The sequence below is a fragment of the Oncorhynchus gorbuscha genome, linkage group LG08 (genome assembly GCF_021184085.1).
Source record: "Oncorhynchus gorbuscha isolate QuinsamMale2020 ecotype Even-year linkage group LG08, OgorEven_v1.0, whole genome shotgun sequence".
NCBI lineage: Eukaryota > Metazoa > Chordata > Actinopteri > Salmoniformes > Salmonidae > Oncorhynchus > Oncorhynchus gorbuscha.
In genome coordinates, this window is record NC_060180.1 from 30,420,163 (window position 1) to 30,440,614 (window position 20,452).

Below are 20,452 nucleotides of genomic sequence, written 5' to 3' on the forward strand. Positions count from 1 at the left end.
GAACTGACATGTTATCCACCCAATCAAAGCACCAGAAAATGAATCTAGTACTGAAAGCGTAAGCTGACCTGTTAAGCTGACCTGTACTGCTAGCTAGCACTGCAGTACATAAAATATAGTGAATAGTTGACGCAAAGAGAGAGAAAGACAATAGTTGGACAGTTTTAAATAAATGAATTCCTTCAAAAATGAGGGAAGAAGCCCGAAAGAAAGAGAGGCTGCGTTTCAAAGACGTAAAAGACACACACTCCTCCACTTACACTTATATGCCTTGGGGGAATCCCTGATGGCCATCTTTACTGTCGGTCCAAACAATTAGCCAAGCAAGGGAAGTTGGCAAAGTAAGCCCCTCAGCCCTCGTTTCTGATCGAGTGTGTGAGTATACAATTCTATTCACTCCGGGGCCTGAAATACACCAACATCAATTCAATATGGAAAAGTCAATATACAAGTGTAAATAAAAACAAATTGAAATAAGTTAGAAATTTAACTGCCAGTGCATATGACGTCGCAATGGGGTTGCAAAGGGTCGGAAACTTTCGGCAAATTTCCCTCGCGGCGGGCCCCGGACTGGGCAAACTCGTTGCGGGCCCCAGATTGGTCACCCTCATTTCACATTCTTAAAATGAAGTGGTGATCCTAACTGATCTAAGACAGAGAATATTTACTAGGATTAAATGTCAGGAATTGTGGAAAAACTGGGTTTAAATGTACTTTGCTAAGGTGTATGTAATCTTCTGACTTCAACTGTAGGTCCTGGATGGCAGGAAGCTTGACCCCAGTGATGTACTGGGCAGTTCACACTACCCTCTGTAGTGCCCTATGGTCAGATGCCAAGCAGTTGCCATACCAGGTGATGCAACCGGCCAGGATGCTCTCAATAGTGCAGCTGTAGAACTTCTTGGGGATCTGGGGACCCATGCCAAATCTTTTCAGTCTCCTGAGGGGGAAAATGTGTTGTCGTGCCCTCTTCACGACTGCCTTGGTGTGTTTGGACTATAATAGTTTGTTGGTAATGTGGACACCAAGGAACTTGAAACTCTCAACCCGCTCCTGTCGATGTCAATGGGGGTCTGTTCGGTCCGCCTTTTCCTGTTTTCCACAATCAGCTCCTTTGTCTTGCTCACATTGAGGGAGAGGTTGTTGTCCTGGCACCACACTGCCAGGTCTCTGACTTCCTCCCTATAGACTGTCTCATCTTTGTCGTTAATCAGGGCTACCACTGTTGTGTCATCAGCAAACTTAATGATGGTGTTGGAGTCGTGTTTGGCCAATCGGTCGTGGGTGAACAGAGAGTACAGAAGGGGACTAAGCATGCACCCCTGAGGGGCATCAGTGGCAAAACATTTATAAAATCAAAAGCTTACCTTGACTTGGAAGAGTTCCAGTGATGGATAGCCATAGCCAGCTAGCTAAGATAGCATCTCTCTGTTTGAGCTGGGTGTTTGAGTCGGCTGTATTTGCTAGCTAAGTAACTGAAAGTGAAAATAATACTAAATATGGCTAGCTCACTCTCTCTGCATTCCAAACACGCAAAAGACACACCCTCTCCCCTCAGTCCTGAAATTAAGTGGACACTTCTGATGACGTATGAGGAGTTGAGACTTGCTGGGCAATGGGCGAGAGAATGTGTTAATTTTAAATGGACCACCCTTGCCCAGAAATTTGTCACTCGTTCGTCATAAAGTTATGTTTTCAGTCATCATGAAACCACCAGGAGGTGTTGTGTGTGCTTTATATGCACTACGGTCAATTATGATAGCATTTTATATCTTGGGTAGAAGACAACGCATCCGCAGACATTGAATACTAGCCATCCGACGATATCAGGTCAATTGAAAATTACAATGTGATGTCAGGGAAAGTTATATGGCTAACCAAACAAAAATAGAATTACTTGTAAGATATGTGTTTGATGTAGGGTTGCACATTTTGGGGAATATTCAGAGACCTTTCTGTGGCAATTAAAGGGAGTATATGGGAATTACCAGAAATATATGCAAATTAATATTGTTACCATTTAAATATAGATTTGTAGAGTTTTTTTAGTTGGATAAATTTACCATATTGTATGGAGACAGACACATAAACCTTTTACCTTATCATAAGTAGACATAATTACAAATTATTAAGTCTTTCCAATATACATTTTTTTAAACAATTTATTTACGAATTGAACTTGAATTAAATGAGTTGACTCTTCACATGGGATGATTTCACTGAACAACAAAATAAGTGGAATATTGAATGATCCCTAATGATCCTTTGCATCTCCCAGTCCCTACTGCTGAAAAACATCCCCACAGCAGAATGCTGTCACCACCATGCTTCACCATAGGCATGGTGCCAGGTTTCCTCCAGATGGGATGCTTGGCATTCAGGCCAAATAGTTCAATCTTGGTTTCATCAGACCAGAGAATCTTGTTTATCTTGGTCTGACAGTCTTTAGGTGCCTTTTGGCAAACTCCAAGCGGGCTGTCATGTTCCTTTTACTGAGGAGTGGCTTCTGTCTCTCGGCCACTCTACGATAAAGTCCTGATTGGTGGAGTGCTGCAGAGATGGTTGTCCTTCTGGAAGGTTCTCCCACACAGAGGAACGCTTGAGCTCTGTCAGAGTGACTGTTACGAATCCCTTTTGGCCCGACAGTCTAGGGGGGATGGTAATAAGACCCGTAACATAACTCATGCAAATTATTATTGTGACAAAGTAAAAGTGTGCACGAAATAACTACGACAACAGAAATCTACCGTCAAACTCTAGGTTTATTTATAAACACACGGTAATGGGGGGAGCAGGAAAAGGGGCTGAGCTGGACCCAAGGAAAGAAACAATAAATATACAAAAACACACCCCTAAGCTAGACTAGCCTACTTTAACAACAACTAACTAACTAACAAAAAAATACAGTGGGTGGTCCGCCCGGTTCTACCTAGTGTATTTAACAAAGTTCACCTACGGGTAGTGTATGCCCATGGGCGACTTGTCTTGGTTTCCCCTTTTCCCACCAGCAAACAAACAAACACCATAACCAAAAACAATACTCACAGGTGATGACAAAGTGCTATGGAGGTGCTTTAAACAAAAGAGAGGTTAAGACATAAAGCGAGAGTGAAACACAGAGACCTACAGACATGGCATTTACAGAGAGATTGAGCTGAGCTGAACTGAGCTTTAGAACAAACAAATGATGGGGTTTTTAAACCATGGGGAAGGAACTGTGATAGGTCAGGAAATAGGAGGAGGTGTGTCTTCTGATTGATGATTGATTGTTGACTGATTGGGGAGTGATGGTTTTCACCTGTGAGGGGAGAAGGAGAGAAAAGAAACACACACAGGATACACACACACACAGGATAACTGTATCCGTAACACTCCCACCCTTAAAAGAGCAACCCTAGGGGTTGCGACTACAGTATTTCAATGAATACTTACAACAAAGCAACAACCTTGCAAAACATTCAGAAATCATTTTCACACACGAGACAATGCATCTGCCAACACATTATCAGAACAAAAACTGGTTACCCGATTTTGTCTTCGGTAACGGTCCGACACAATCAACCACCACATGCTCGAATGGTTCACCTATGACAGGTATGGGACAAAAAGGAGCGGGAGGAATAACCTGATTTGGTTTTCCTGTTATCTGACATGTGTGGCATGTCCGACAGAACTGAGCCACATCTTGTTTTAAACCCGGCCAAAAGAAATGTCGAAGGATCCGATCATAAGTTTTTGTGATTCCTAAATGACCAGACCACTGGTGATCATGAGCAAGGGATAACACATTTTGTCGAAAGGCTGTAGGAATCACTATTTGGTAAACAGCATTCCAATCTCCATCCGCGTCAACATGGGATTTCCATTTACGCATGAGGAGATTACCATCAATGAAGTAAGCCACGTTCTTCTTCTTCTTCACATCTTCCAATGAGACAACACTAGAAAAACATTTAGCAAGCTTGTTGTCAACCTTTTGGTTAGCAATCAGCTGCTCACGAGTGACTGGTAACTGTATTGCATCAGCAATAAGTTCAACGTTCTTTGATTCTTTCCTGGGCTGTTTGTCAGAGGTGATCAGCTTCTCAGAGATATCACACAATCCATCCTCTTGATCAACCTCTTTGAACAGAACAGAGTTCGACAAATCTATCTCGTCACCCTCTTGTCGTGCCTGGGCACGAGTGACAGCACAAGCGGGGAACACATGTGGATAACTCTGTGCCAGCTCATTCGAGAGAGAGTGGTCACTTTTATCCAATACTTCCAATACGGGTACTACCTTTCCTCCGGCAATATTGTTACCCATTATAAAGGTCACACCTTTCACTGGCAACATAGGACGTACCCCCACTCTGAATATTCCACTGATTAACTCAGAGTGTACATTTACAAAGTGCAATGGTACTGGGACAAAACCCATTTCAATACCCTGCACTAACACACTGGAACCACAGTATGTATCGTCAGATAAGGGCAACACATCAGACAATATAAACGACTGCGCCGCACCAGTATCTCTAAGGATTTTAACCGGTCGTTGAGACGCTTCGTCATTCGTTAGGGACACAAACCCCTCGAAAATGAATGGTTCATAACGGCGGTCGGGGACTGAGACTTTCAAACTACAGTTACCCTGAGGCACCTGTTTTGTTGCCGACCTCTTAACCGTACGAATTAGAGCAACACCTGTTGGTGGCTTGGCACGAAGAGGCATCCCTTGTTTGCGTTTAAGCAGGAAGCAATCATTAATCATATGTCCTACTTTATGACAATAGAAACAGGGACGCTCATTCTTCTGGCGTGCTTGATATACTACTGCTGGCCGACTAGGGCTAAAGGTAGGAAACTCAGTGGCTCTACTCTCGGTTTGAGCCGAAAACACACTCTTGTGCGTCAACACAAACTCAGACGCTTCTGCCAGACAGGATACTTTCTGTTCGTTTAGGTAAACTACAATGCGTTCGGGTAAGCAATTTTTAAACTCTTCCAACAAGATTAACTCCCGGAGAGAGTTGAAATCAATTACCTTACTAGCAGCATGCCATTTATCAAACAGATTTCCCTTGTCTCTAGCAAATTCCACATAAGTCTTACTAGAAGACTTTCTATGAGACCTAAATCTCTGTCGGTATGCCTCAGGCACAAGCTCATAGGCACGAAGAACAGTAGCTTTGACCACTTCGTAATTTGTAAGTCGCTCTGGATAAGAGCGTCTGCTAAATGACTTAAATGTAAATGTAAATGTAATTCAAACTGTCCTCCAGAGGTAACGCTGACAAAACCTCTTGGGCTTTACCAGTTAATTTACACTGAAGTAATAGGCACCATACCTCTTCAGGCCATTTCAATGCTATGGCTATACGCTCAAATACACAAAAATAGGAGTCAACCTCTGACTCTCTGAACAAAGGTACTAAGGCAATCTGCCTACTAATGTCAAACGTGTTTGAGGACACAGTAGGTGAGGACGGCTCACAAACAGGCACAGTAGGACCGGAGGCTAGCCTCGCTGTCTCTGCCTCCAGTTCCATCTGGCGCATTTTGAACTCCAACTGCCTTTGTTCTCTGTCTGCCTCAATTTTACACATCTCCAAATGCCGTTGTTCTCGTTCTTTTTCTGCCTCTATTTTACACATCTCCAACTGGAGAGTCTCTCGCCTAATTTGGGCTCTCTCTTCCACCTCCAGTTGGAACTGTGCTAAACGGACATCCCTCCTGGCATCACCATTTGACAGTGGGGAGAGTGGATCAAAATGGGACAATGTGGCTGGTGTTTTAGCCTCTCCCTCATTGTCAGACACCAATGGGCTCACAGGAGCAGCAACATCCCCTACAGGGGTAGTAGGCTCAGGCAGCGGTAACACAAGCACCTGCTCTTCCAACAATACATTTAATACTAGCCGTTTAACCTCCGCCTTAACTAAACTCTGCGGAATCGATACTGAATAATGGTCAGCCAAGGTCATTAAATCAACTCTACGACATTTGTCAAAAACCTCCCACGAAGGGTTATCCAAAAAGGATCTCAAATCAAAAGTATTCATTTTACACTACTTCACAAGTGCCAAAGAAAATAGCAAACACTAATGCTACTTCAGCTATGACGCTCAACACTGAACTATACCACTACAACAATCTACATGAGCGGCATGGGTGTCAGTTATGACAGATCCCGGATGAGCCCCCACTTATGTTACGAATCCCTTTTGGCCCGACAGTCTAGGGAGGATGGTAATGAGACCCGTAACATAACTCATGCAAATTATTATTGTGACAAAGTAAAAGTGTGCACGAAATAACTACGACAACAGAAATCTACCGTCAAACTCTAGGTTTATTTATAAACACACGGTAATGGGGGGAGCAGGAAAAGGGGCTGAGCTGGACCCAAGGAAAGAAACAATACATATACAAAAACACACCCCTAAGCTAGACTAGCCTACTTTAACAACAACTAACTAACTAACAAAAAAATACAGTGGGTGGTCCGCCCAGTTCTACCTAGTGTATTTAAAAGTTCACCTACGGGTAGTGTATGCCCATGGGCGACTTGTCTTGGTTTCCCCTTTTCCCACCAGCAAACAAACAAACACCATAACCAAAAACAATACTCACAGGTGATGACAAAGTGCTATGGAGGTGCTTTAAACAAAAGAGAAGTTAAGACATAAAGCGAGAGTGAAACACAGAGACCTACAGACATGACATTTACAGAGAGATTGAGCTGAGCTGAGCTGAGCTTTAGAACAAACAAATGATGGGGTTTTTAAACCATGGGGAAGGAACTGTGATAGGTCAGGAAATAGGAGGAGGTGTGTCTTCTGATTGATGATTGATTGTTGACTGATTGGGGAGTGATGGTTTTCACCTGTGAGGGGAGAAGGAGAGAAAAGAAACACACACAGGATACACACACACACAGGATAACTGTATCCGTAACAGTGACCATCGGGTTCTTGGTCACCTCCCTGACCAAGGCCCTTCTCTGATTGCTCAGCTTGGCCGGGCGGCCAGGTCTAGGAAGTGTCTTGGTGGTTCTAAACATCTTCCATTTAAGAATGATGGAGACCACTGTGTTCTTGGGGACCGTCAATGCTGCAGAAATGTTTTTGCACCCTTGCTCAGATCTGTGCCTCAACACAATCCTGTCTCGGAGCTCTACGAACAATTCCTTCAACCTCATGGCTTGGTTTTTGCTCTGACATGCACTGTCAACTGTGGGACCTTATATCGATAGACGTGTGTGCCTTTCCAAATCATGTCCAGTCAATTGAACTTATCACAGGTGGACTCCAATCAAGTTGTAGAAACATCTCAAGGATGATCAATGGAAACAGGATGCACCTGAGCTCAATTTCGAGTCTCATAGCAAAGGGTCTGAATACTTTTGTAAATAAGGTATTTCAGTTTTTATTTTGTATACATTTCCAAAAATGTCTAATAACTTGTTTTCGCTTTGTAGATTGACAAAAAAAACATATTTAATAGATTTTTGAATGAGGCTGTAACGAAACAAAATTGGGAAAAGGGGAAGGGGTCTGAATACTTTCTGAATGCACTGATAAGACAACAAAAAAAAACGGGTTTAAGTGAAAGGTCTACCTGGTGTCTTCAAGTGGCTACATACCTCTCCAAAGCATGCACAGTTCCTAAGTAATTTCAATGTACTTTTATGACTCAAAGAAGAGTCTTCAACTATAAGGTACTTTTTTTTGAGCTCTCCTAACTTTGCCATTGAGGAACTACAGCAAGTTCAGTTGTAGTTGTTTTGAACACAGTCCTGCATCCCTGCTATCACACTTACTATTGTTGTTTGCACAATCCAAATCGCAATCTGAGTCAGATGGGTATCGTTTCAAAGCTTGTTCTGTGGCCAACATGACTAGTTAAATGATCAAATACGGTCCTACACTGTTAGGCTTTCACAAGGCAATTCAGAGAAGCAGATCGTAATGTTGGTGTGCGTAGAAGGGGGTCATGAGTGCATTCAGAGGCGTGGTCCACAGCAAATGTTATTCACAATACAACAAACAGGCTCATTCTGTTCAGGACACCCCAGGGTATAACGCCATGTCATCTTGTAACTGTACATCAAACATAGTGATGATAAACATTAACACATGAGTTTTATGACATGGAAATGTGAAGTGCACATTTGGACTCACAAGTGTTTAGCCTGCTTGTATGACATCAAAGCTGTATTTATTATAATCCTCAATATCTAATTTTTCAAAATACATTGAGTCCTCATAATTGACAGCATTTCCCTCACTCAGACAACCAGTTTGTTTGGCAATAGTTGCCCATTTAGCAGGAGGGATGGGGGCAACTTCTTGTCACACGCAGTGCTCAAGTTCAGAACGCCTCTCAGTTAATACTCATACAGAGCTGTGATGCAGAGACCCTGACCTCTGACCTCATGTATAGCATGACACTGTACAGCCACCGCGTTCCATATTTAGGCACTTAGGTCTAAATCAGTCATTTTCAACTTGTGTAAAGGGCTACCTTATAGATGTATTAGACACCAGACCAGGTCGCAGGGATGGCTAATTCAATCTCCACTGAGTTAAGTAAGGTTTACTTATATTTTAGTTTGTTTTGCACCTTGCTTGTGTAATGGTCTCCAGGCTCTCTAAAGTTGAAGGAATTGGTGCCTCTAGGGCAAATCAAAAGGCTGATTTGAGGACCTTTTTCCTGAAAAATGTTGGTTTCTATAATTGTGTTTTTCTTTTCGTGTATTGATGTGAATAGTTGTGTGAACAGTGATGTGTGTAGTGTATTTGTGTGTTTACAAGGTTCACCTGTGGAAGAGAGCTAGGTCTCAGCATAACTCCCTGTCGAAATAAAGGCTCAATAAAAAGTCTCCTGTGTTTTTCCATAGCTCAGCCAGTGTAACTTTATCTGTTCTGCCTTGATTCTATGTTAACTCTTTCAGAGACAGATAGAAACACTAAAACACCTGCTGTCATGTGCCATGGTGTGGATGTGACCAACTGGGTTTGAACCAAGGTCTTCAGCACCTCACAAAAAGTCAAGTTTGGGCATTAGCTTGGGGAGATAACAGGTCTAATCATATATGCGCGTGACATTCACTTATTCAGGACAATAAAACCAGAATCATTTATAGAAGATGTTTGGTTGTGGATATGTGTGTTGTAAAATATTTAGCATTAGTAATGATGTTTGATGTGTAGTATTTACTTTCCTGCTGTAGCTGATATGAGATTATAGTTGATTAACAAAAGAAGTCGGTTCCTTCATGGAAACAGATAGTCTATTACATAATTCTTCATTGTATCCAGACTCAGGATATGACCCAGATGCCGACACAGGAGGCGGATGGTTCAGTTCTCAGATAATTTATTATAATACGAGGAGCAGGCAAAGGGCAGGTCGAGGACAGGCAGAGGTTTGTAACCAGACCAGAGTCCGACAGGTACTGGACGGCAGACAGGGGCAGGGCAGGCAGCAGTTCATAAACCAGTTCAGAATCAGGCAGGCTCAGGGCAGGCAGAAAGTTTTGAACCGGAAAAGTACAAAACCAAAAAGATAGAGCGCAGGGAAAACCAGGAAACATGCTGGGACGACCTTACAATAGAAGACGAACTGGGAACAGACAAACAGAAAACGCAGGTGTAAATACACAGTGGAAAATGGGAGACACCTGGTGGGGGGTGGAGACAAGCTCTAGACAGGTGAAACAGATCAGGGTGTGACACTGAGAGAAAGAGAGGGGGGTTGGAGAAAGAGAGGGAGTTTTTGGAGTGAGAGAAAAAGAGAGGGACTGATAATAACAGAATGTTATAATGGCTGTAGAAAACAAGAACATATTGAACAACAGTCAGTCACTGAATCAGTTTTAATATTTATTACAAAACACCTTGAAAAAGTATAAAAGTATTACAAATAGCAACATAGATACCAACAGTGTTTACGATAAACAGTTAGAAACGACAATGTCTGTAACCGAACATAATGATACATTAATGATAGCCATTCAACACAACACATTTGTATGTGGTGTCTGTAGAACCTCTGTCCATAGTTTCTCTGGTGTCTGAATGAACAAGAATCGGGGCTCATGGTCGGTATGTACTTCCAAAAAAAGTCTAAATAGAAAGTTACATGCAACCCCCAAAAATGTGTTGTCTGAATCTAAGTATTGTTTTTGACCAAGCGTGCATGCGCTAAATCCACTTCTCCTGCACCTTCAATAAAATCCCCCATTACTGCCACGCACAGGTCGGCTGATCCAGAAACAGGAAAGGTAATTGATTGACAACATTGTAAGAACGTCATAACAATCTGTTGTTTCACCCGCGCTACACAGAATGCAATAATATTTCATGCAAGTCAATTATGTAGACCTTATAGGGTATGTTTGATGTACAGTACATCTTTCCCCAGGCCTTTATAGCCTATCGTCTAGTTAGTCCATAACGGCAGTAATGGTGATAGTTGCTCAGCGAAACTCCATTTTTTTGGTAAGTATGTATTTTGTCATTATTAAGCTTGAAAAGCTGGTGAATGGCAAGTTGAATGGCTACTTCCTAGGCTTAAAGGACAATCGCCATATTCAACATCTCCTGTAAACCCACATTTTGGTTCGGTGTCTGTAGTGCCTCTGGTGTCTGTAGTTGTCATCTGGTGTCTATAATTGGTAGTACCTCTGGTATCGGTGCCTCTGGTGTCGGTAGTGCCTCTAGTGTATTGGTCTGGTCTGGGGTTACAGTGTAAACTAGCTAGAACACTACAGTACTGGTCAGGAGAATGGACGGGTACTGGCTCTGTGGTCACCCTAAGTTAGGGATTGGTGTTGCCCTTCTTTTGCTCTCTTTAGATTGTCCCCTGAGTTTCCTCTGTTTCTGTCCTCGTTTCCCCTGCCCTCTCCTCCTTCTCAGACACCTCTTCTTATCCAATCCGCTGGTTCTGGGAGAGAGAGAGAGAGAGAGAGAGAGAGAGAGAGAGAGAGAGAGAGAGAGAGAGAGAGAGAGAGAGAGAGAGAGAGAGAGAGAGAGAGAGAGAGAGAGAGAGAGAGAGAGAGAGAGAGAGAGAGAGAGAGAGAGAGAGAGAGAGAGTACGTGGATATGTTTAGTACAGCTGTTGGGAGGTAGAGGAAGGTAGAGAGCGAAAAAGAGAGGGTAAATGAAGACAGATAAATGATAGAGAGAGAGAGAAACTAGCTGAACGGCTCTTTGTATCACAACATGTTGACAGGATTTTATGATCTGAATCACAGTCAAACTGAAACTAACGACTCAATTTTATCAAACCCACATGTCAGTATTTACTCTGCAGCATACTGCATACATGCATATTTTCGTCTACAGTCAACTAAAATCGCAAACCAGCCTTGCGTTCAACAACCTTTGCTACATTGTGTTGCCAAATTGGTTAGACATTCTAGATTGTCTTTCGGAAGTATGCCATATAACTACCCACTTACAGTAAAGTACTGAAAAGAATAGTAACAAATGCTGAAGTGAACCCAGCTAGCACATAACGTTCTGAAAACCATATGTTTCTTAGGTCTTGGTGAGACTGAGCGCGTTGTTGCCTGTGGTTATTTTCCATACATACTTCCCACACCTTTCTGGGAATGGTGCAGGATACTTGCTTGGCTTTGTAACATTCTCAGCACATTATTTTATTGGCATTTCATTACTTTAACAGAACAAAAAGTTCAAACATGGTTACATTTACAATTTTGGGTAATGTTCTAGGATCTCCAACTGGTTTGACATATGGAATGTTCTCATAGTTCAGAGAATGTTAAGAGACTACGTGCTTCTGTGGGAATTTCAGTAGTTCAGCATGATGTTTTCTGCAGGGTTTCCTCACTGTTCTATTTAAAGTCATGTTCTCAGAACATTAAGAAAACTTTCCGTAAAAAAAAACACAAGAACGCATTAGTAGCGTTCAAAGAATGTTATTTAAAAACATATCCATTCTTTTCTCAGCGTCAACAAAACTGTCAAGTGTTAGTAAAAGTCTTATTGAAACATTCAATAAAAATGTTAAGGAAGTTATTCAAAATCCTTCAAATAACCTATCATTTATGTTCTCTGAATGTTAATAAAACCTCTCAGGAAAACGGCCAGGGAAACATAGTAAAACGTTCTCAGAACCTTCCTGCAACCTTAAAATGTAAGTTACCAGAACAGGTAACATTTTCTGTTACGTTCTCAGAACGTTTCAGTTTTACCGGTCAGGAAACGTACTGTATGGCTTTTTTTCCCAGAAACAATGGGAAACCAAAAGCTTACGTTCCCACAACTTCCAAGGAACCAAATGTGCTAACTGGGAAGTAAAGTGAAGTAAATTAAGTACTGGATGTTAAAATGCCTCTTACTTCTTCCAGCAGCGCAGTAGCTGTTTTCCCAGTTGTCCCATTGGATTCACACACACAGGCTCACTGGTCCTCTTCATTACCACTCTACAACACACAGAGAGAGACGCAGTGAACACACACACAAACACAGGGACACAGATAATCATTACACATAATCATTACACACACACTGACATGACACAACACGAGGAGGAAACACATGCTTTATCACACACATACACTCATACCCACTGGGTACAGACATCAATTCAACATCTATTCCACGTTCGTTCAAGGTAATTTCAATGAAATACTGTGGAAACAATGTTGACAATGTTGATTCAACCAGTGTGTGCCTAGTAGGTAGTTACGGCAGTGTAGCCTAGTGGCTAGAGCGTTGGACTAGTAACTGGAAGGTTGCAAGTTCAAACCCCCGAGCTGACAAGGTACAAATCTGTCGTTCTGCCCCTGAACAGGCAGTTAACCCACTGTTCCTAGGCCGTCATTGAAAATAAGAATTTGTTCTTAACTGACTTGCCTGGTTAAATACAGGTAAAATAAATAAATAAAATAGCTTTGAAGTTAAACATTTTATTATGCTATAGCTTGTCTGTGTGTGTGCACATGTCTGGGTGTGGGCCGTTCTGTGTGCATGTGTGGTCTGATACTTACATGATTTGGTCAGTGTTGCAGGTGAGACCTTTGAATGTGACTTTGAGGTCAGACAGTGGTCCGCTGACAGTTATCTTTGTGTCATAACACTCACACCTCCCTGGAACAAACTGCCCCTCACCTTTACCCACTGTAGAGACGGGCACGGAAACAGCAAATGGTGATTCAGGTGAAATTCCTCATGTCATCATGTCACACACAGTTTAACTCTCATTACACCACGTGGGAAAATAATATTCCAGAAAAACAGACCGACAGACTGACTCACAATCACAACGTTGCTTATACAAACTTTAACCCAACCTGTGTGTGTATGGTTATTACCTGTAAGCAGTAGGCAGTAAAGTGACAGACTCGCCAGCAGGTAGACAGACAGGACAGAGTTCATATTTCAACTGAGAACTGAAGTGAACAGTAGAGCTGCCTGAGCCTCTGTTATGTATCCACACACTCCACCCCCTTACTGGGAATTTCCCTTTCTCCCTTTCAGCGAAAGTAAATATGAGTATGTATAAGCTGAAAGATGAATCCTAAGTGTTGTTGTCCAATGGTTAACTCCAATGAGGGGAGGGGTAGTAGGGTTAGGGGAAAATATTGAAGGAAAATATATATAAATATTTTTTGTACATTTTATGGACTCATGTAGGAAGCAAAAAAGAGTTAAACAAATCCAAATAGATTTTAGATTTTAGATTCTTCAAAGTAGCCACCCTTTGCCTTGATGACAGCGTTGCACACTCTTGGCATTCTCTCAACCAGTTTCACCTGGAATGCTTTTCCAACAGACTTGAAGGAATTCCCACAAATGTTGAGCACTTGTTGGCTGCTTTTCCTTCACTCTGTGGTCCAACTCATCCCAAACCATCTCATTTGGGTTGAGGATGGGTGTTTGTATTTACCCAAGTTCTTTCTCAACTCCGGGACGACCAGCTGATTTATTTTGCCTGATGCAGGACTCTACTGCGATAGGAGAGAGACTGACTGAAACATTCAAACCTCCATTCATTTACAAGATGATAGTCTAATAGCTCGGCTAGGTGTGAAAAATCCCCCAATTTGTGCCACAGTTTAGACTACGGATAGATGCTGCGGTCAATCAGAGTTCAGTCATATTGTGGAATGTAGCCTAATAGCCAAAAAAGGGTGAACTTGCAATGTATTCGATGCTTAACTACTCTAAAGTTTTACATTTCTAACTCAATATCACAGACCATATTTGCTGTGACGAAAAATGCATCAACCCCTAAAATGTATTATAATCCACATAATAATTCAAACAAAATTGGCTGTAGCGAGAGGAGAGACTGCATGCTAAATGTAACGGATGTGAAACGGCTAGCTTAGTTAGCGGTGGCGCGCGCTAAATAGCGTTTCAATCGGTGACGTCACTTGCTCTGAGACCTTGAAGTAGTAGTTCCCCTTGCTCTGCAAGGGCCGCGGCTTTTATAGAGCGATGGGTAACGATGCTTCGAGGGGTGACTGTTGTTGATGTGTGCAGAGGGTCCCTGGTACGCGCCCGGGTATGGGCGAGGGGACAGTCTAAAGTTATACTGTTACATAAAGACTATCAGAATATGTCTTGAACCCTGCATTATAACTTTGAACGAAAGCCAGGAATGAGTGAGTCACTCAGCCCTATGCTATTCCCGCTTCTGTGGCCTATTTGACTGTTTGTTTAATAATATCATACTGATTCTATGATCACCAAGCCTCATGCCACCGCAAAATGTTGGACAAAGCAAATTCGGCAATCCAGCTGTTTTTAAACTTTCCTATGCTGTACTAAAGGCTTTATCATTTTTATTCATTAGAACAGACTTTCTGGTATTAATTCTACTTTTGTAGTTTTGTTTACACTTTTCCAAACTAGCAGATCAATTATATTGTAATCTAACAGCACCTGTTGGTCATGAAAATAGTATCTCTCGCGGTTTTGTCAATGATTGTACATGGGGCCTAATTCACATTATATGCTAAAAATAATTGTCCACTAGACTAGTAAATAATGAAAATAGTCCGTTCGATTATTTAATTAACCTATATCATGTTATTTCAAGTTATACCTTTGGAGCACATGCAAAAGGGATTTGTAGTTGTTGAACAGGAGTGTCAAAATGTATTACAATTGAATTTAAATGAACTGAATGATGAGGATGAAGAAAAACAGATGTTTGCAAGGCATGCTACTTCTCTCATCTCTTTGCATAGCCTACCATATGCACTGTTGTCTAACCACATCTTGATGGATCCATAACAAATTACTATGGGAATAAATATCACTGAATGACAGAAACATTTGAAATAAAAGTAGGCTAATGCAATTGAAGACAATTGTTGCTTACTGAAAACACCCAAAGTCATCCAATTGTTGAAATAGGATTTGAAGCAATAGACTACCCACGTGTGGTTAATGATTTCAGCACCGTTTCGCTCTGCTTTGAGACCAGCAATGTTGACTGGTCTTCATAAATCAATCTGATTGTATATTCACTGAATCTCTGTTTGGGTATTGGTTAGCCTACAATTAGGATATGGAAATGTTAGGATTATTTTGCTCTTCACCCGCAGTCGATTAGGCCTACTCCCGACCGGTCACGTTGTACAGTGCAAATATTTTCCTCACGGAAACCTTTGGGCCTACATAGGCTACTGTAATATGCATTTTTGTTTTCCTTGGAATAGAAACACCATAATATTAATCATTTGAATTAAGCTACATTTCTAACAGTGTAAACAGCACAAGAAATACAATAATAATTTACAAACAAATTATAATCAATCCCATATAGTCTGTTATAAAAAATGTAAAAAAGGTTTTAAAGTCTCAAGTACAGCCAATATTAAAAACAGTCAAATGCATTTGTGAATTCAATCACTTTAGCCGACATATTTAGGTTTATTCATTGTTTAATTATTCAAGGCTCCCTTTGTTATTTAGTTTTATAACTAAAATGCTTGACTGTATTTAAAGACATGGATGACTTGTATGCTGTGTGATGACATGCACAAATGAATGATTGATTGATATACTGTATATTGAAGTAAGCCTTTATGCTAATAAGTAACTTCTGTTAAAAAAGCTACAGCAAGCAGGACTGTTAGGCCTACAGCTCCATGTCATTTCAATAACTTAGCTTCTCAACGATGCATGTGTCTGTGCCTGTGTTTGTGTCTCGTCACAGTCCCCACTGTTCCATAAAGTGTATTTTTTAATCTGTTTATTTGATCAAATTTCACTGCTTGCATGAGTTACTTGATGTGGAATAGAGTTTCATGTAGTCATGGCTCGCAGTAGTACTGTGCACCTCCCAGAGTCTGTTCTGGACTTGGGGACTGTGAAGACACCTCTGGTGGCATGTCTTGTGGGACATGCATGGGTATCCGAGCTGTGTGCCAGTAGCAAGAGACAGCTCGGTGCATTCAACATGTCAATACCTCTGTGGTGAAGTCAATCTCTTCTCAACTTTGAGCCAGGAGAGATTGACATGCATATTATTAATGTTAGCTCTCTGTGTACATCCAAGGGTTAGCCGTGTTGCCCTGTTCTGAGCCAATTGCAATTTCCCTAAGTCCCTCTTTGTGGCACCTGACCCCACGACTGAACAGTAGTCCGGGTGCGACAAAACTATGGCCTGTAGGACCTGCCTTGTTGATGGCGCTGTTAAGAAGGCAGAGCAGACTTCTCCCCATCTTAGCTAATATTGTATTCATACAGTGCCTTGCGAAAGTATTCGGCCCCCTTGAACTTTGCGACCTTTTGCCACATTTCAGGCTTCAAACATAAAGATATAAAACTGTATTTTTTTGTTAAGAATCAACAAAAAGTGGGACACAATCGTGAAGTGGAACGACATTTATTGGATATTTCAAACTTTTTTTAACAAATCAAAAACTGAAAAATTGTGCGTGCAAAATTATTCAGCCCCTTTACTTTCAGTGCAGCAAACTCTCTCCAGAAATTCAGTGAGGATCTCTGAATGATCCAATCTGATTCATTGAATGGTGGATCTGAGTTTGCCTGTCATTCTTTGTCATTTATCTTTGTTTCATAGTGTAATTTCTTATTTTTATTCAGTTTAGTAACATGATTTCTCGATTTCTCAATTTGCAGAAATGTCTTCTGAAACATGTGAATGTTCATGTGCCTTCATAACAAACGTGTATACCATCTGTAAGTACAAATACAATTGTTAATTTAAGAGCCTAGTTGGTATAGCCACGGAAAAAGTCAGCAACCTTCCCGCTAGCCATGATTTTCTGAGATAATGGATGGGCTGGACAAGCCTAGAGATGAGTTTGGATTGGTCTGCCATGTAGCACTCTATAACATGAGCTGGTCAGTACGTGTAGATCATCCTTTCTAATGCAGCTTTTTTGAAAGATATCACATAGTTCAACTGCAAAACTGTTGCTCTCCACTTTCTGGAGGACCGAGTTTGGAATTCAGTGGAATGCGAAATGGAATTAGAGTATGATAATTAAGGAGATGGAGAAAAATCTGGCGTTTTGATTGGAAATGTGCAGAGGGAGTCAAAAAGAGAACACACAGAAGGCTCTGGATTACATCTTCAAACTAAGGGCAACCATAGCATCCGTGACAGAAGTAGAAGCGTCCATCCATGTAAGATAGTCTAGCTAGCTATATTTACAGATATTACACATTTCTAATTTTGTCAGAAAGTCATTTTCACTTCAAGTTAAGCTAACTATATGTCTAAACAAAGACTCCACTGTGCAAGTAAACATTTACTTCACTTTAACTATACTTCACTGTGATCTGATTTAAACCCCTATAGTCAATGCACGGGCGTAAACCACCATCCTTCTTCTTCACAAAAAAGAGACTCGAGGAGGCAGGTGAAGTGGAAGGCCTGATTGTATCCCTGTTCCAGAGATTCAGTGACATATGTTTCCATAGCCGCCGTGTCCTCCTGTGACACACGATACACGTGACTCCTGGGAAGTGCTGCGTCTACCTGGAGATTTATCGCACAATCCCCCCGTCGATTTTGGTGGTAGTTGAGTCGTGAGAGCCAAATCGGCATATTCAGGGGGGATGTGCATGGTGGAGACCTGGTTTGGACTTTCCACCGTAGTTGCAAATATGGAAACACCTATACACCTCCCTGAAGTCTGATGTGACCATCCCTTGAGAGCCCTCTGTTGCCACGAAATAGTGGGGTCATGGTGGGCCAACCAGGGAAACCTCAACATGACAGGAAACGCAGGAGAATCTATCAGGAATAGACTAATCCCTTCCCCATGACCCCCCCTGTGTTATCATACATAGTGGAGCCGTGACCTCCCTAATCAGACCCAACCCTAAATGACGACTATCTAAGGCATGTACAGGGAAAGGTACATCAACAGGAACAATAGGGATCACTAAACTAAGTGCAAATGAATGGTCAATAAAGTTCCCAGCTGCACCTGAATCTACTAGTGCCTTATGCTGGGAATGCGGGGAACACTCAGGAAATTCTATAGATATAAACATGTGCACAACAGGAGGCTCTGGGTGGGTTGGGTGAGTGTGTTATGCAGGTGAATGAGGACCCAAAAGCGACTTGGCGAAAACAGAGTCTTTAATCCAGTAAAGTAAATATACAATCATAAAGCACAATTCCACTCGTAATGACGAGAACAGACTGGAGACTCGATCATGAACTGCAGGTTGCCTCGGGAAGGCACTTGAACGTAGCAGACTCAGACACCTGCTCACCACGCAGCATCTGAGGGAAACACGACACGACAGGGCGATACACAGACACAGCACGGTGAACAATAGACAAGGATCCGACAGGGCAGAAACGGAAAACAAGGGGAGAAATAGGGACTCTAATCAGGGAAAAAGATAGGGAACAGGTGTGGGAAGACTAAATGATTGATTAGGGGAATAGGAACAGCTGGGAGCAGGAACGGAACGATAGAGAGAAGAGAGAGAGGAAGGGAGAGAGAAAAAGGGGAACGAACCTAAAAAGACCAGCAGGGGGAAAACGAACAGAGGGAAAAGCAAAATGACAAGACAATATAAGACAAAACATGACAGTACCCCCCCACTCACCGAGCGCCTCCTGGCGCACTCGAGGAGGAATCCTGGCGGCAACGGAGGAAATCATCAATAAGTGAACGGTCCAGCACGTCCCGAGACGGAACCCAACTCCTCTCCTCAGGACCGTAACCCTCCCAATCCACTAAGTATCGGTGACCCCGTCCCCGAGAACGCATGTCCATGATCCTACGTACCTTGTAAATAGGTGCGCTCTCGACAAGGACGGGAGGGGGGGAGGGAAGACGAACGGGGGTGCGAAGAAAGGGCTTGACACAGGAGACATGGAAGACAGGATGGACGCGACGAAGATGTCGCGGAAGAAGCAGTCGCACAGCGACAGGATTGACGACCTGGGAGACACGGAACGGACCAATGAACCGCGGAGTCAACTTACGAGAAGCTGTCGTAAGAGGAAGGTTGCGAGTGGAAAGCCATACTCTCTGGCCGCAACAATACCTTGGACTCTTAATCCTACGTTTATTGGCGGCTCTCACAGTCTGTGCCCTGTAACGGCAAAGTGCAGACCTCACCCTCCTCCAGGTGCGCTCACAACGTTGGACAAACGCTTGAGCGGAGGGAACGCTGGACTCGGCAAGCTGGGATGAGAACAGGGGAGGCTGGTAACCCAGACTACTCTGAAACGGAGATAACCCGGTAGCAGACGAAGGAAGCGAGTTGTGAGCGTATTCTGCCCAGGGGAGCTGTTCTGCCCAAGACGCAGGGTTTCTGAAAGAAAGGCTGCGTAGTATGCGACCAATCGTCTGATTGGCCCTCTCTGCTTGACCGTTAGACTGGGGATGAAACCCGGAAGAGAGACTGACGGACGCACCAATCAAACGACAGAACTCCCTCCAAAACTGTGACGTGAATTGCGGGCCTCTGTCTGAAACGGCGTCTAACGGGAGGCCATGAATTCTGAACACATTCTCGATGATGATTTGTGCCGTCTCCTTAGCGGAAGGAAGTTTAGCGAGGGGAATGAAATGTGCCGCCTTAGAGAACCTATCGACAACCGTAAGAATCACAGTCTTCCCCGCAGACAAAGGCAGACCGGTAATGAAGTCTAGGGCGATGTGAGACCATGGTCGAGAAGGAATGGGGAGCGGTCTGAGACGACCGGCAGGAGGAGAGTTACCTGACTTAGTCTGCGCGCAGTCCGAACAAGCAGCCACGAAACGGCGCGTGTCACACTCCTGAGTCGGCCACCAAAAGCGCTGGCGAATAGACGCAAGAGTGCCTCGAACACCGGGATGACCAGCTAACTTGGCAGAGTGAGCCCACTGAAGAACAGCCAAACGAGTGGAAACAGGAACGAAAAGAAGGTTACTAGGACAAGCGCGCGGCGACGCAGTGTGCGTGAGTGCTTGCTTAACCTGTCTTTCAATTCCCCA

The 20,452-nt window shown here is 42.8% G+C and overlaps 2 protein-coding genes across 2 annotated transcripts in view; one reads left to right on the forward strand and one right to left on the reverse strand.

The window, feature by feature from the left end:
- rassf4a (Ras association domain family member 4a) overlaps positions 1–20,452 on the forward strand; it is a 69,417-nt gene that overhangs the window by 16,211 nt on the left and 32,754 nt on the right. The window lies entirely within an intron of this gene.
- On the reverse strand, positions 9,860–13,477 carry LOC124041479 (C-X-C motif chemokine 9-like). Its single transcript, XM_046359108.1, has 4 exons — positions 13,334–13,477; positions 13,010–13,139; positions 12,359–12,442; positions 9,860–10,935 (listed from the first exon to the last, which is right to left on the reverse strand). The coding sequence occupies exons 1-4, from the start codon at positions 13,395–13,397 to the stop codon at positions 10,800–10,802; spliced, it is 414 nt and encodes a 137-aa protein (XP_046215064.1). The 5' UTR covers positions 13,398–13,477; the 3' UTR covers positions 9,860–10,799.

What these genes read in the sequence shown, in the direction of transcription:
- LOC124041479 (XM_046359108.1), bottom strand. Translation starts at nt 13,397, where the DNA reads ATGAACTCTGTCCTGTCTGTCTACCTGCTGGCGAGTCTGTCACTTTAC. An exon ending in TTACTGCCTACTGCTTACAG is followed by an intron (nt 13,140 to 13,333) that starts GTAATAACCATA and finishes CCGTCTCTACAG; the next exon opens with TGGGTAAAGGTGAGGGGCAG. An exon ending in CTACTGCGCTGCTGGAAGAA is followed by an intron (nt 10,936 to 12,358) that starts GTAAGAGGCATT and finishes TCTCTCTCCCAG; the next exon opens with AACCAGCGGATTGGATAAGA.